Here is a 17439-nt window from a genome sequence, read left to right on the forward strand (position 1 = left end):
GTCAGAGGTTGACCCTAAGGCCTTAGATGACCCCTTAGTAGATCTAAGGTTCTTGAAAACTGGAATAAATGTAATTAGGAGGGTATGGGGCTAGGACGAAGTTGAGAGAAGTACAGTCATTTTTGTTTAGGGATGATTCACTAATGAATAATAAAAGTCAAATAACAAAAGGATCAAAAAGTAAATCATCAAAAATAATCTTGATCTTCTGTGTCAATAAGAATGCTTTGGGCAGCAAGTGACAGTAAACCTGAGTGAACTGACTTGAGCCACATGAGGTTAATTATTACTTTTTCATGAAATGAGAAATTTAGAGGAATGTGGCACCTGACAATGGTTCTCTTTTTGTGTCATCTTTATGGAAAGGAAAAGGATGGAGGTGGAGAGGGGAAGGGAATGTACTAGTTGCTGATGTATTTTGCTATGGCTTTGATGCTAATAGCTGGACCAAGATTCCATCTGCTGGGTCAACTGCCTCCAGGTGATCTTCAAGCAGGTGAATGTTACTCGTACTTAGTCTCATGCAGTAAATTAATACTGCTCTTCCTTTCTTTGTGTGATGGAAGTGTAGATGCCTATATATCTTCTAACCTGGTTGGAGTTGTTTCTCTCTTGTTTTTTCTTCTACAGTGATACAAAGTGAAATCAAATGAGAACTTTCATGTTAGAACTTTCTGCTTATGAATGTAAAACTAACTCTTTTTTTTTTCTTTCTGATAGGTGGCATGTTTGAGCCAGGTAGCTGCTAATTATCTTATTGGACAAAAAGAAGCAAAACGTTGGGGCACAGCTCATGGCAGTATTGTTCCTTACCAGGTGAGAATACAACAATAGAGGATTGGTCTTCTATAACCTGCAGTTTTATATGATATGAGTTTGGGAAATTATTTCCTTAAAAAAACTTTCTTAGTGTTCTGTCATATATCTTTGTGTGACTATAACAAGGTTCTGTTGTTTGCTTTAAATTCTGTTTTGTGCATTTGTTCATCAGAAGATTAGTAACAGGACACTTAAATAGATCAAAGGAACTTGCTGAAAGTGAGTGACTTTTGGACTTGTATGATTTTTTTTTTTAACCCACAAGAGGCATTGATTGCAGCCGTTTTATAAAGTGTGGTTTGTTCACATGCCTATTATAAACTAGATGTTACCTACTCAGCTGACAATACTATTCACAAAGGGTTGGAGTAAAATGACCATTTGCATGTGATAGATCTTCATTTTTTGAACAAAGCAGATGGTTCAAGACCTGCTGTTCTTTATTTAAAGTGTCTAAACTTGTCTTTAGAAATTCTTGACTTTGGCTACTGTGAATGTATATGTGAAGGAACTGTGATCTTTCAAAAATAAAAATAAAAACAACAACTCTAACTCTTCTTCCAAACCTCTAACCTCTGCTTCATGCAGTTGCATCATACTTCATTTCATTTACTAATCTATCTGTTACATCTTCTGTAATATATTGTAAATTTAAGCATAGAGGTGTATTTTTCATTATTGTATCCCTTCTCACATACAGTAGAAGTACATACCTGGTACTGTAAAAATATCTGTTAAATGGAGTGAATTTTACTATGGTCATTTCAGTACTATTGCTCTTGATGGAACACATAAAAGTCAGCATTTTCCATTTGCCAGGAAATCCATCAACACAGCTAATCATCCTTCAAGTTTTAAGAATATTATTTCCTTGGGCAAAACTAGTTTCTTTTCCATTTTTAAAATACAGACTTGAGAGATGCAGTGACCCAATATGAATCTAGATTTTTTTATTTATGGCCCCTTTAGACCTGAAGCATTACTATAATGTCTCTATAGAGCTGCTTTTTAACATGTTTAGTTACTCTTTTGGCATAATTACAGTTGTGGGGACATTTTCTCCAGTGCCTCCCATGTTTCTTCAGCAGTGGTTTTATGATCAGGAGTGGCATTATGCTTCCCTACTTCTTAGTCTTTGGTGGCTGACCCACCTGGTCAGACCTACCTCACTTCACAAAAGCTGCATTTTGAGCCATTTAGAGATCATCAAATTCAGCCTTCTCATTTTTCAGACAAGAAATCTGATACCTGTATTGGATAGGTGAACCCCAACTCTCATCTCCTGCCTCCTTGCTGAATATTCTTTCTGACCCCCCTACCTTTGAGTAGGAGAATGCTGGGATTCTGCTCTTCCCACGCCCTCTGTCATAACTGCTCCTAGTTAAGGGGTCTCATCAACTGATCTATACTCATCATTGATAATGGAAATCCCTTCCAAGGGTATTTTAACAGAGGGAAGTACTGGAGCCCCTGGGAATTCATCTGAAATAATGGAGGCCCAGGCTTCAGATTTTATCTGTATGGAGAAAGCATTGTGACTTTATGCTATAATTCCAAATCACATCACATAGGGAGGTGTTCACTATGTTTTAGCGTAAGATTTATAGTTTATTTCCTGCTTATTTTAAAAAATAGAATGTCTTTTAAAAAAGTTTTGTGTAGACCTCAGTATCCCTCCTGGGTAGTGGCTACACCTAGAGCTCTGGCATCTTGGATATACTGTCAACTATTTCACAATGAGGTAAAAAGAAATTTGGCTTTTGTTATGGTAGGTGAAAGGTAAGGGAGATTCCATGTGTGTGTGTTTCTCTTCCTTGGGACAGAAGTATACTTTTACTGCTTGAGTTGTTCTGGTCATATAAAGTGGATATGGTATTTATTTGGCCTACTTGATTGCAGCTTTATTATCTGTAAGAAATAAGAGAAGATTTGCTAGGGTCTTTCCTCAGGAACCCAGAATTAATTTGTTTTCTCTTGGTAGAGAACTGGCTGAGCACTGTGATGATGGAGCAAATGCAAATTTAACTTGAATGAAACAAACATATTAAGATGGGTCCTAGATATCTAATAGACCTTGGTCTGTTTTCAATTTTTAAAGTAGATTTGGGGAATATTTTTATGGGTGAATGCCAGGATAATTATAATTCAGTTTTCTAATAATTACAGCTTTGCATCTAATTTGAGTCGTCTGATTTGTGAGCCGTAAGTCTATAGCGGAAGAGACCCTGATGGTCTCAGGAGTTAGTGTGGGGGCGCAGCTCACTCTAAATTCTTGTCGAACCCTATCCGAGAGATCATATACCCTGAATGCATGGAATGTACATTTCTGAAAAGCAGCGATCCTTGATTTGTGTGCTGTTTTACATACATGCAATCTTAACTTCTCAGGTTGGTAATTCATTTGTGCTCCTTCCTCCCTTCTCTTTGGCTGCCAGCTTTTTGAGAATGAGAAACTAAACAAGGTAGGATTGAGATAATCATTTTGCTTCTTGTTGAATATTGGTGGATGCTTATCTGACAGTGTGGAATTTTCAAAGGAACTTTTGGATTTCAGTGCTTCTTTTGTTCCCACTACCATTGTACTTTGCCCTCTGAGAAGCACCCAGCCCAGAAGATTAATAATTGTGTAATGTTCATGTTAATATTTTCAATGCATTGGTATTAGTTCATTGTTTTTCAGCCCTTCAATTATATTTATAAAGACAGGCGGATTTTAGGGATGAGAGAGGAGAGTGCAGAAAAATAATCAGCCAGTCTTCAAAAGTAATATATTTTATTATGTAACATAGTTATCAGTGGGGCCACTGCCCTTTAGATATGTAACTAAATGGTATTCCTTCTAATTTCATAACCTGTGTATATCTGAAACTTTCCCAGATTTCCTCACTATCCTTGGAGCTTATATTTGCTTGTCCTTTTCTGCTTTCTGAGCTCATGACCCATACTGATCTCTACCTCTCTCCACTATCGTAGAATATCCATTCATGAGGATAGGTGACTCTAATGAATATTTTCAAGGAAATGGAGAAGGTTTTTAGACAAAGCTTATACAATCCCTAATAGGAGGCCTTACCTTTCTTAACCGTATCTTTTGGTTGCTACCAGGGAGTTTTACTGTCCTCAATATCATAAGAATCTCCCCATCATCTCTGTTCCTCTCTCTCCCCACCTTTTTTTTTTTTTTTGGCTTCTCTTCTCCTTTTGAGGGGTAAAGATTATTCTTTTTACTCTTTTACTTGAGCTTTTTAAATATAGGGCCTTCAAAGGGAATTTTTCCTTTAAGTGGCCTGCCAATTTACATGGTGATTTCTTTAAAACTTTCTTTTCTGGAGTAGCTTCTAATTTGAGATTGAAGAAAATAATTATTCAGATGATTAGACAAAATCATGTCTCCCTTTTTTCAGTTTGGGCTCATTCAACTAACGAGTGGAGCAGGAAGCTGTGCTGTGTTATTTCTAGTGGGGACATTATACTGTATATTTAATTTGGCACAAGCAGAGACTCAGACAGCAGTAAATTTCAAGTTTGAAGAGATGCAGCACTTTGCTATCATTCCTTAGAAAACGTCAAAATGCTGTTAAATCATAACAGATTAGGTAACCTTGGGAATCTTTTTTTAAAACCCATCTTAAGAATTTTTTAAGAAGTCAAAATGTGAACAACATACATCTGTGTGTTCTTGTGTGGCTTTTTTTTTTTAAACAATAGTCACACTAAACAGCTCACAAATTTGAAAGTATAATTTAAACAGGCGTATGATTGTATTGCCTCTTTAATTTATTGATGTATTGGTAATAACAGTAATAATAATCTTACTGGCTTCCATTGAACATATTTTATATAAATATATATAAATATATACACACTCCTACCTTTTGTCCTCTCATTTTATACTGATGAAAGGGAGATCTAGAAAGATGAGGCAACTTTCCTATGGCCATGGCCAGAAAGTCAGAGAACCTGGGTTAAAGCCATTGTTTTAAGATTTCAAAACTTGTTTCCTTTCTCACTATATCTCAACTTTTAAGTAGCTCTTTTGGTGCTTGATACATCATGAATGTCTGTCTTTTAGTTTCTTTGGCAGATAAATTCTTCTAATCTGTTTCCATCATCTTGTTGACAAATGACCTATTTATTGTGCCTCTAGAAGGCACCAAACCTAGTAAGTGACCTTGCTGTGAAAGTGTATTTGAAGTCTGAGCTATGTGGCAATTGTAGGCTTCTTTCTACCATGATTTCAGTTAATCCTTTCAAATGACTCTTGATAAATCAATTAAATAAAAATTTCTTGAGGCCTTTTTTGGAGTGGGCACTGTTTTAGTTCCCAAAGGCCTCCAGGTATGGAGGAAGCAGGCCCTTGGTTTGGAGGAACTCTGAGACAATATAAAAGGCATAGATGGGAAAGCTTAAATTTTGGAGTCAGACGGACCTGGGTTCAGTAAGTTGGTTTTCTGCTACTTATTAGCTGTGATATCTTGGACACGCCTTTTATTAGCTATAGTATTAGCTGCTTCCTATGCAAAAGGCAATACTGATAGTTGTTTGCCTGTTTATTGAAGCAATTAGATGAGATAGTGTGTGATAAGCATTCTGTGCAGTGCCTGACATACATATTATTTAACTGGGATTATGTAACACACCCTCATAAGCATTCGATAAAATATGGCTCTCATTATTATTTCTGTAATTGAACTAATAATTATAACTTTGTAAAATAGTTTATTTGAAACTATGAAATAGTCTCTAAGAAAACTAATACTGGTTCCTTAGGGGCAGAGTAAATAAGGATACATAGCTGAATTTCTTTCTTAATGGATTTTCTATTTTCATTTTTTTTTAAGATGAAAAGGAAGGCAACATGCTCTGGTACTTTTTTGGTTTTAAAAACCTGTTTTCAGATCTTTTTCAGAAGTTGTGGTATTGAACCATTGCTGAAAAATAGCAGCCACCCCAGTTTTATTGAGAAATAACTGATATGAATCACTATATAAGTTTACGGCTTACAGCATGATGGTCTGATGTACACATATGTGAAATGATCACCACAGAAGGTTCAGCTGACATCCATCTTCTTGTACAGTTACAAGAAAGGAAAAAGCAGAAAAGAGGAAAGGGGAAAAAAATGTTCTCTTTTTGATGAGAGCTCAGGATCTACTTTCTTAACAATTTCTTGAAAGAGGTACAGTTTGAGGAGTCTCATATATAGTAACACCACTCAGATGTCAAAGGGAGTTAGGGATTCTGGTGTACTGAATTGTCTAGTTAATTGAGGTTTAGTATAAATTCAGATAACAAAATGAGACATGAAAGATTTTGGGAAGTACTTTCTGAGAAGCCCACAAGATGGGAACCTATCTCTGTAAAAGAGGATACCCACCCTTTGGAGAGCCAAAAATTGTGGTGATTTCTTCCTCAGTTTTAGAAAGAGACCTATAGTATATTTTAAACATCTGTTCTTATAATCTTAAGGTTGCAATGAACTTTGGTACTGTTTACCCTGTAAAAAATACCTGGAGATATATTGGGAACAAAAGTGCAGGTAATAGCAAATACATTAGATTACACCTCAAAGATTTCTGCAGACTTTGGATTTCTTAGCACTGACAAGTTTAGAATATTCAAAAGTAGTTTTTTTTGTAAACTAAGGCATGAATTGTCTGAATTTCCTCAGGTTCCCTTTGTTTGAAAGGTTTGGCCAGGTAGCTTTTGAATAGTTGCGTTAAAGCTTCTGTGTGCCATGATTCTTGTTAAAACAAAACAAAATCTTTTATTTGGAGATCATGGTTACTTTGTGTTTTGTTTTGTTTCATCTTGTTTACCTATCATGAATATTTATTGAGGTAGCTTTAGTCACAGTGAAAAAAAGCTGGAAACAATTCCACTGTCCTAAAACTGGTGAATAATCCTGGTTATTTTGAAACCAATTGGCAGGACTTTGCCACAGTCCTAGGACTATAGGTAACTGGGCATATATATGTATATATTCCAACAGGCAGATGAAAGTGGGGCAGGTGACTGACATTATAGCTTCCACCCTCTGGGCTTTTCCCTAGAAAAGGTTTAACTTTCTTTGATTTAAAATAAAATTCCTAAATTAAAAATCAATTAGGCAATATGATGTTTAAGGAGAACATATTGCACAAAGAATAAACATACTTATAACTGTTCAGAAACTAACGTGATTTCTAAAAATCAGAATTGCCTCCAATGGACAAATATGGTCTTTTTAATGCATTTCACTAAGAGGTAAAATAGAAAGAGGCACAAGGGAAGTCAGTGTACCTTAAAGAATAAATCTGGAATTCCCTTTAGCATCTTATCAGCTTCTCTTGCATTCTCAGTATTCTCAACATATATGCAGAATTGATGGGATTGTATGTTGTTTATGCCTATCAAATTTGGCTAAAATTATCCAGAAAAATCAAATACCATTTTGAATATTCAGTTAAATAATATTAATATTAAGAGTAATGACTATTAATATTCTAGTAATATATATAATAAGTCATAATTATCATTAGAGGTAACATGTATTGAATGATTACTATGTGTTAATTATTAACTACTTTATATGTATTAATCCAATCCTAATAACCCCACAAAATAGATCTGCTATTGTCCTCACTTGCAGATGAGTAAACTGTAGCATAGAGAGGTTTGGTAACTAACTTGCTCAAGGTCACATGTAAGTGGTGGAACTGGGATTCTAACTGAGGCAGGTGATGCAATGCTACTTACTTAAACTGGCATGTTTAGTTACATTTTTGATCTTCATCCCACTTTTGAGGAAGAATCACGTGACATTTTCTTCTACATGGTTTCCCCTTTAGGACTGCCAAGAGCATCAAAGAGGTATAAACAATTCTGTTGTTTACTCATTACAGAGATCCTTAATTATGGATTTAAAGCAAATTACTTCAGGAAATCAAGTTATACATCTTTTGAATAAGTCCTTTGATTGCATATACTAAAATTGTATTAGAATTATAATTAAGTCAAGTTCAGTGAAACCGCTAACTCTAACTCCATGTGTAAACAGAAATGCTGTCCTTGAGCAATATAGGAGCTTGGGCTGGTTTTAGCTATTGTGAGATTCATAATTTCTGCTTTTCAAACTGTACTTCTGTGAGGTTGGTTGGCTAGGGGCAGGAGTTGGGGTGGGAAGGAGTATTTGGGACATAGGAAGGAATATTCAGGGCATGGGGTGGGGGACAGCCTTGGGAAAAATCAAGTAGGAAGACCTACAAGTATCTGACTCTGTTTCAACCAAAAGCAGCTCCATTTTAATTTATTTGAAATAGGGGTTCTGCTGCTTAAAAATGATTACTTGTCTTAATCAAATGACTCATACTGAACTACTGTACTGGACTAGGGAGTAGCTTTTGCACTTGTGTGTTTGTATTTGAGAGAACAGAGACTGATTTTCCTCAGTGTTGATGGCTCCCCAAACTGATGTAGAACCAAAGAAAGGGTCTGTCTAAGAGACGGAGGCCTCGGTAGGAGGAGTTTGTATGGGGCGTGGCAGATGATCTCTGCGCAGGAGCCCAAACTTTACAGCTCACATCCAGCCTGGTGGCGCTGCATGAAGGTCAAGGCTGTTTGGCTCAGATAAATCACATCGGATTGGATTCTGGAAACAGTTGGATTTGGATGTAGTTACACATCCTGTTCTGTTCTTAGGGGTATACAGGGCAAATGTTGTTGAAATTCTGAGTAGGTGTGCTTAGCGCTTAGACAATATCCTGATGGCTCCCTGCTCAGGTGCAGGTTACCCGGGGGAAAAAGAACTGAGTTCCAATATTGTACAAATTACTATGATAATATAATGCAATATTGGACAAATAAAATAATAACAGTGAGAGAAAGTTTGTAAGATATAAGTTCTGAAGTAAACCTGTGTCGGAGACTTGAGCAAATCATGTCCAAATGTAAACATGGCTGTAAAGTATGTATGCTCTTTGCCTTCTTCGTTTTGTTCCTGGCATTTAGGAAGAGGGGAGCTGGTGCAGGGACTCTGGTCCCACTGGAGATAGCTAAGTGTGCATGCCGAGTGGGGCTACGGAAACAGGAACCTACAAAAATCATGTTAATAATTCATTTGACATAACTTTAATCTGGAAATGATTCTCACATGTCTCTTCCCTTTTCTTCCCTGAGGGTGAAAGCAGGTGTGGATTGCTCTAGTCCCTGGCCGCGCTAGTGGGCCATGGAGTAGTGGCATTGGTGCTACCTGGACGCTTGTTAGAAATAGTCCATTTTAGTGAATCAGAATCTGTGGTTTAACAAGATTCCCAGGTGATTTGTTTTAGATTTTGAGAAGCCCTGATGAAAGCACATTTGAAATCCTTTCGGTCATTGTTTTGTGAATCCACTAGATGTCACTCTTGTAACCTGGTAGCGGGATGGCATTTTCAGCAGGCCCTTGAAGAGGATCCGGGAACACAACACATTATTAGGTGATTTCCTTTCCGTCCTTAGAACTACTAATGTACATGTTGATTACTTAAGGTAAAACTACCTTTTTCTCTGGTTCAGAGTTCTGGAGAGAGATTCCTGGAAATGATTTTCCTTTTGTTGCATTAACATTCATGCCAACGTCTTTCGCTCCCTCAAGCCCCCTGTTGCCTGGGTTCGTGCTGTCGTTACATAACCTCAGCACACAGAGTATCTGCAGTTGTTCTGACTGACTGGCTCACCAAGAGAACCGCGTTCTGGCCTGCTCAGCTCAGTGACACAGAATAAACGTACAGGTTTGATCTCTGTAGAATACCTAAGAGCAGATAGAAAGCAAGGCTGTATCACTGCTATGTGATTGTTGGAGGACGTCTTTCTGAAATCTTAGAGCGTCTCGAAGGTAGTTTTATAAAAAAGATCGAATCCACTTATGCTTAGAAAGAAATGTCCCAAGTATAATTTGTAGGACATTAGTTCCAGCAACAAAGATGAATATAAGGGACATTTACAGGTAAAATAAGATCCAGAGGGAGATGATGTACTTTCAGAGATATATGAGGGCCTCTAGGACAAGTCTTATTAATGACTGGTTGGGTCTGCATATTAGGAGAGAGGGTGAAAAGGTTAAGGACTGTGCTTTAGAATATCTTTTTTTTTTTTTTTTTTGCTGATGCCCAGTTTGAGACAAGTTAGTGCTTGAAATCAATCAACTTTTTGCAAAACTCTCCTTGCTGTGAGTCTGATGTGGTTTTTTATCGGTTTCAGTTAACAAGGGTAGCACACAAGTTGTAAAGTAGCAGGTGTGTGTGTGTTTTGTGATTGTGTGTATTTCTTGATGTGTGGGAGGAGCATTTAACTTATAATATCACTGCATGAAAAGTGTTCAATATGATTGGTTTCAGTTAAGTATGCTTTTGATGTGAAAACAATATGTTTTAGCTTAAATATAATTTCTTTTGTTTGAAATAATTCAGGTGGCCATTGTATTTACTTCTAAGCTTCAGAGTTCTTTTTGCAACATCATTTGTTATGATGTGATTCCTGATGACCAGAAGCAGAATTAATTTTCAAGCATTTTTCTGAAAGTCAGGTTTATTTTTAAAAGCAGTATCTTAATTATAGAAAACATTGTGTATTTAATTGTATATACCTCAGTAAAAAAAGAAAAAAATAGCAATGGCCCAGAAAAATAAATAAGTGAATTGTGGAGGATAAATCTGAAATGCTCATTCCCATTCCTGGCCATGGTCTAAATATCTACTTCTACAGTGAGAGGATTTTACTCCACCATCCTCTTTACTACTGAACTTTTTCCCTCATTTTTTAAAAATTGGTGCTGCTGAGACTCCAGATGCTGCAAGATAAGCAGCATATTTAGATGTATTATTTAAAAGCATGGCTTCAGAGTCTGACAGACCTTGGGAAGTTGCTTCATTTTACTGAGCCTCAGTTTCTTCATCTGTAAAATAAGGATAATTCTACTTGCTTATGGGTGGTGGTGATAACTTAGCAAGACAGAACATATAAAGTGTATAGCATAGAGTCAGGCACATAGTGTATGTTCAGTTGATGAGAGCTGTTATCCCATCATTGGAGCCACACCACAGACCCCAGACGTGTTGTTGTGGTCCCCGTCTCTCATTTGTTAAAACCAAGCCCACCAACTATGACAGGAGCCCCTGTTCCTGTACCTCTTCACCATCAGAGGGCAACTCCAAGTCAAGGAGGGGTCTTCCTCTTCCTCTGCTTGTCAAATGTGTGCGTGATGAAGAGGTGGGCTGGGGAGCAGATCAGGAGAGTGGAGTGGTTAGAAAATGGTGATCAAGTTCAGCAAAACTGTTAGCACTGTCAATATTGTCAGTAGAGCCCCAGCATAGGCTGGCACATGATCCTAGTCACCAGTTCAAACATTATTTCTAAAGAACAAACTCGGAATGTACACTGCCAAATCCCATTGAATTTTTACAGCATAAGTTCCAGATTGCCTGCTCCTTATTATCTTTACTGCTTTGGAATGAACACTTTGGATTAGAGAAGACCTTTATGCTTTGAATAGCTTTAACTCATACCTTGAGGGTCACGAAAATATTACCTGGTTGGCAGTAGCCTCTGTGAAAGCTACTGTGAGGAAGCCCAGAGAGATCTTTCATCCAGAAAACATCCTTGTTAGGAGTCTTTGCAGTTCCATCATTAGCCACCCTGTGGTTTCGTTTGATAACATCCAGTTGATGAAAAACAATAGAGATTTTGATGTAACAGTCACTGTATTAGTATGCTGCCTCACATAAAAAGAGGATATAAGATATTAAAGAATTATGAACACTATGTCTCTTAACATATTCTTATTTTTCTTGGAAATCTGCAATGAATTTTTTGTTTTTACATGATTAATTTTGATATATATTCTTGGTAATCATTTAAAATGCATTCTCAAAAAACCTTAAAATGGGTATTATTATTTTTTTCTTTCTACTGTATCATTCTTGTTTCCATTGCAAGGAGTCAAATTAGTAAGTTCAGTGCTGGTTCAAAGAAGCTGGGGGGTGGGGAACAAAACTTATAATGGTGTTACTGTGCAGAGTGCAAAAGAATCTGAGGTTTGTTCAGCAAATATAATGGTGCATTGAGGTGTTGTGTTAATGTGGGGGCCAGAAAATGAGCTCTGTGTGTAGTGAATCTGTTAAGTCGCAGTTTAGAGTTTAACCTAAAAATTGGGAGAAAGTTGATAAGTGCAGAGGAAGCATGAGATCCAATTTGACACAGACCTTGCTAGGGTGATGGTGATGGGGTGTGGAGGGAGGAGCAAAGGGAGAAGGGGACTCTATGGTGTGTTGGTGAAAATGGGAATGGCAACACTGTCCATCCAGATAACCATAAAACCAACAGTTTTGTGGAAGAGCAAAGCCCCAAGTATTTAAATGCATATTGAATGTATTATCTCTAGAAGTATAAAAAAGGGTGGATAGAATGATTGGTAACAAGTAAGGATCCCAATTTCATTTTCTTTTCATCAGCTGGGCAGGAGGAAAAACTGGTGAAAAATGGTACTGCAGGCCTAGGAAATCTGTAGCAATGGTAGGAATGGATGATGGGATTATAACAGTTTATGTACAGAAATGATGAAAGCAGAAGAACTATAATGAAAAACAGTGACCAGAAATGTACAAAATGATTCTGGACAAAAAAATTCTCTGTAGATGAGGAACTCATCCTCAATAAGAATATATTTAGGGACACTATGGACCAGTGGCTATTACTTATTTACTTGCCTCATAATACCTGTGGGAAATGGACAAAAACTATGGAATCCTTTCTCAGAAAAATACACATACCCATATATATGCATGATTTTGCCTGTGATTTCAGGAACTTCTCAGATCTCCTGGAACCCATCCCCCCACCGGAACAACCAGCTGCATAGGTATGCCATTGCTAACACTGAAAAAATTAGACCATATAGTAGTTGTAAGGGAAATCATACCTTAAGACTGAAAGGTCTCACACAAATGTCTGCTTTCCAGGGCAAGAAGTTGTAGAATAAGGACAGAGTGGAATTATACTGGACTTGGGCCTAAGATTAGACAGGAATCAGTGCAGGAAATTATCTGTGACTATTGTAATAATGCTCACAACTCAATTACATCCCCCTTCTGATGGGGAGTAAAAGACCAAAAAAAAAAGAAAATCCTGTCACATTATTACTTAGTTTTAGAAAATGGAACTATGATCAAATCAATGTGTTCATTAAGTTAAAATTGAAAGTAATATTTTAAAAAGTCTGTAACTTGTAGGAAACCTGGAAATGCTTTAAACACATTAATGGAAGGGCACGAAAATATGTCACATACCAAAGATGAGGAGCTCATGTAAAACTTTTGCATCCATGTCATAAAGTGAAAGAAGCAAAAGTAGGGGGAAAAAGTAGGTAAAGGATTGTTCAAGTGAGAACAGGGAAGGCCTCAAAGTGTGACAGGTCAGGTGTAAATAAGTCAGACTGTAAAGGAATTCAAGAAACAGGAAAGAAGGATCACAATCCAGAAATAAAAGCTTTTTTATACATGAAAGGCAGAAGGGCAACTGGAGAATCAATGAGACTGCTTGATGATCAGGGTGCAAAAGATGTGCTCCCAGGGAAGAAAGGAGATCGGGAGGCTCAGTGAATTCTTTGCTTTGGCCTTTGTTGAAACATAGAAATTTCCACTGTCATCATGTCTTTTGAAGCAAAGAGGTAAGAGATGTAGTATAAGATCAAATGGTGGTAAGGGAACAGGAAGTGCTACCTGATTGGCATGCTGGATATAAGTAAATTGCAGAAACCTTATGGCATCCATCATAAGGGTCTGAAGAAACCCAAGGGAATAAACTGTCTAAAATGCAAAATAAGTTTGTACTTATTCTTCACTGTTAGTGAATTCCACTCTTGTTCCATTCTAATGAGGAGACCCACAATCTGTTGGTGAGTCTCATTCAAATTGGTGGACTCTAAAGTTGTAGGATCTTTGACCACACAGTGTAAGGAACCAAGAAAACTGTTTTCTATAACATGCTTGAATTGTTCGGTGAGGTAAATAAGCACCAGGGGGGAAAAACAAATGTAATTTGTTTAGACTTTAAAGGAGTCAGCTACAAAGTTTCACAACAAAGTTATTAAAAATTATGTTACCATGGTATTAGGAGGAATGTTTTGTCACACATAGGTATTAGTAGAGGGAACAAAAAATAGATGTGTGAGCCTGCTGTTGATAGAAATGTGGAAACAGTGAGGCCCCTCCAGGGATTTCTGCTGGACTGCTTTATTAAACATGTTTATAGATAATCTGGACGAATAAGTACACAATGAAATTTCTGAGGGTGCAGGACTAAGCTCTTTTGGCTAGTGAAGTTATAAATCACCGGGAATAAGCTTTTGAAAGATCCTTTAAGTGGAGAAGAAAGTGACAGGGAGGCTCTGATACTGTGAGAAGTGCTACCCATTTAGGGAAAAAGAAACCAGACTAAACTTGTAAAATTGTGGCTCCAAATTATTTAGAAACCTGCTTTCATTTAGGACACAGGAAAGGAATTTGGAGTCCTTGTAGTTGCATCCTTCTGAACAGGCTGGTGGAACATTGGAAGTTTCTGAAAACAAAGGTTCACTGGAAGCAGAACCATTGTTTCTGTGCATTCCTGTGGTTTAACGGTTGTATCTCAACAAGGGGTAGGAGAGAGACCTGGTTTCAAATCCCGACTTAGTCCTCAAGGGATTGTTATGAGGGCCAAATTAAATATATGTGAAATTACCTAGTGCAGTGATCCATGGCAAGTATTGAATGCAGAGTCTCAGAGGGGACTTGATGAAATTAGACTCTCCTAGTTGGAAGAAATCATTCTGTCTCTCACCTGGTGCAGGAAAGTCCATACTAGATGCTCATCCAACTTCTCTTCATCTCAGCTACAAGGAACTCACTTCGCACAAGAAGATGGTTCAATTTTTGAACAGTTCTAATGGTCACTAAGGACTTTATACTTTGCTGAAACTACGTTTCTGTAATTGAAAGAACAACAGAGTAACAGAGAAGAAGAGACCTCATTGATCATTCAGATAAGACCTCTTACTTTATGGATGAGGATGGGGAATATAAGATGAAATCAATTCTCAGGAAAGCAAATAAGAGACAAATTACCAATTTATGAACTCTGATTTTTTTTAACAGAATAATCAATCAACAAGTTTCCTCCATACAAACCTGTGTACCTCTGTTTAGTTAGTAGTTACTAGATGTTGTTTAACTCAGAGTGGTAGACTCTGTGGAAGTGTGTAGAGTACTTGGCATTCCATTTCTGAGAATCTTTAAAACAATACCTGAAAACCTAACATCTTATTGATAGTTTCCAATCCCAGAATATTATAAGTTAATAGAATGTCCCAATATCTTAACAGTTGGTCTCCCTCAGCCTTGAAGGAATCTAGCGTGGAATATCTTGTTTTTAGAAGTGTGACATGTAACAAGCTTTCTATGTGAAATAATGACTATTGTTAATTATTTTTGCTCATTTATTTATTTATTTATATAAAATCAAGGCCAAGCAATGGAGTGAGGTCCATAGTTATACCCAGATATACACATCTATATCAGCCTTTCACTCTCAGGTTTATCTAAAAATTTTATCCCAATTCATGTGTTCATTCTTAAGATTAATGTTGTTATAGTTATTAGAAATTACCATTAGCTCATTAACTCACAGCTATTATAGTTAACTTGAAATTACCATTAGCTCATTAACTCACAGCTATTATAGTTAACTTGCATAAGGTAAATAAATTTTTGTACTAATAAGTCATGATATTGATCTATAGTAATTATCAGCATGCCATCTCACAGAATGTTCTGTCCAGGGTTTTAGAGCAAGTTTGACAGACTTTAGAGCTTGGACTTGATCTTTCCAAAGCCAAGGAATCAGAAATGCCTGTGAACTATTCTTGATGTGTCAGTCATGGACTCTTAGGAAAAGGAAAAAAACCAAGGAGAAGAAACCATCAATACCTATATAGATGATGGCATTTCACAGAACTATTAAGAACAGAATCTCTTGGGCTGATTCTCCAACTTGAAACTATATATTTTTTCTTCCCACCATGCCCGGCCCTTCTTTCCCCATAAACATTTCTATAGTAGAAAGCTTTATGTCCTTTCTCTCTGACTTCCATGCCAACCTCAGACTTGTTCCCAGGGTACTGGATACTCAACATGCTTCTTTAGCCCCAAGGCAGCTGTGCTGGTTCCAGCCTGTGAGATACATTCTGGTTCAATGATGGCATTTGCTTTTCTTTCTTACTTAAAACTTGGGAAATTGTAAATTTAAATTGCCAGCTTGGGCTGTGTTTTCACCCATATGAGTTCATTAAAACATTGCTTCATTGAATATTTGCATTATTTATTTCTATGTTTATTTTACCTTGGTATCTCAGGCCTGTCTTGACCTTCCTTTGCTTAGCATTCATTATCATCTTTTAGTACTGATCCTACCCTCAGGCTGGTTTATTTGATTTTTCTATATTGCAAGTGGCAGTCCTTTGGAGTAGGGGTTGGCACACAATGGGCCAGAGGCCAAATTCAGCCTATGCCCCATTTCATGTGGCCTGTGAGCTAAGAATAGTTTTTATATTTTTTTCATTTACCTGTGTGTGTATATATATATATATATTTACCTTTGCCATTTTTTGAAATTGAAATATAGTTGATATAAAATATATTGGTTTCAGGTATACAGTGCAGTGATATATCTATGTCATTAAATGTTCACCCCAATGAGTATAGTTACTATCTGTCAACATTCAAAGATATTGCAATATTATTGACTATATTCTCTATGCTGTACTTTCATCCCTGTGATTAATCTATATGATAATCTTATTTCACCTCCTCTCCCACAACCACCACCAGCCTCTTTTCAGTGTCTGTGAGTCTATTTCTATTCTGTTCATTTTTTTGTTTTTGTTTTTTGACATTCCACATGTAAGTGAAATTATACAGTATTTGTCTTTCTCTGCCTGGCTTATTTCACTTAGCATGATGTTCTCTATGTTCATTCGTGTTGTTGCAACTGTCAAGATTTCTTTGTATGGCTGAGTAATATTCCATTGTGTATATGTATCACATCTTCTTCATCCATTCATCTATTGATGGACACTTAGGTTGCTTCCAAATCTTGGCTATTGTAAATAATGTGGCAGTAAACATAAGAGTGCATGTATCTTTTTTAATCAATGATTTTTGTTTTTTTCCAAAGAGGAATTGCTTTTATTTCTGTTTTTAGTTTAAAGAACCTCTGTACTTCTTTCCACAGTGGCTGAACCAATTTACATTCCCACTAGGAGGGTTCCCTTTTTCTCCACATTCTCACCAACACTTGTTATTTCTTGTCTTTTGGATAGTAGCCATTGTGACTAATGTGAGGTGATATCTTATTGTGATTTTGATTTGCATTTTCCTAATGGTTAGCCATGTGGAGCATTTTTTACTGTGCTTGTTAGCCATCTGTATGTCTTCTTTGGAAAAATGTCCATTCAGGTATTTGGCTCAATTTTTAATTGGGTTATTTGTATTTTTGGTGTTGAGTCATATGAGCTTTTTATATATTTTGGATGTTAACTTCTTATTGGATAAATCATTTACGATATTATAA

At 36.8% G+C, this 17439-nt stretch overlaps 1 protein-coding gene across 10 annotated transcripts in view; it reads left to right on the top strand.

Annotated features, from left to right (window-relative positions):
• Positions 1-17439, top strand: part of SUGCT (succinyl-CoA:glutarate-CoA transferase) — a 777770-nt gene that overhangs the window by 179891 nt on the left and 580440 nt on the right. For all 10 annotated transcript variants that reach the window (XR_012132408.1, XM_073239072.1, XM_073239068.1 and 7 more), the window contains exon 9: positions 721-816. Coding sequence is in view for 9 of the 10 variants with exons in the window: in XM_073239072.1 (XP_073095173.1) it covers positions 721-816 (96 nt within the window). In the remaining variant the exon portion in view is untranslated. The remainder of the gene's footprint in view (positions 1-720; positions 817-17439) is intronic.

The sequence above is a fragment of the Manis javanica genome, chromosome 6 (assembly GCF_040802235.1).
Source record: "Manis javanica isolate MJ-LG chromosome 6, MJ_LKY, whole genome shotgun sequence".
NCBI classification, from domain to species: domain Eukaryota; kingdom Metazoa; phylum Chordata; class Mammalia; order Pholidota; family Manidae; genus Manis; species Manis javanica.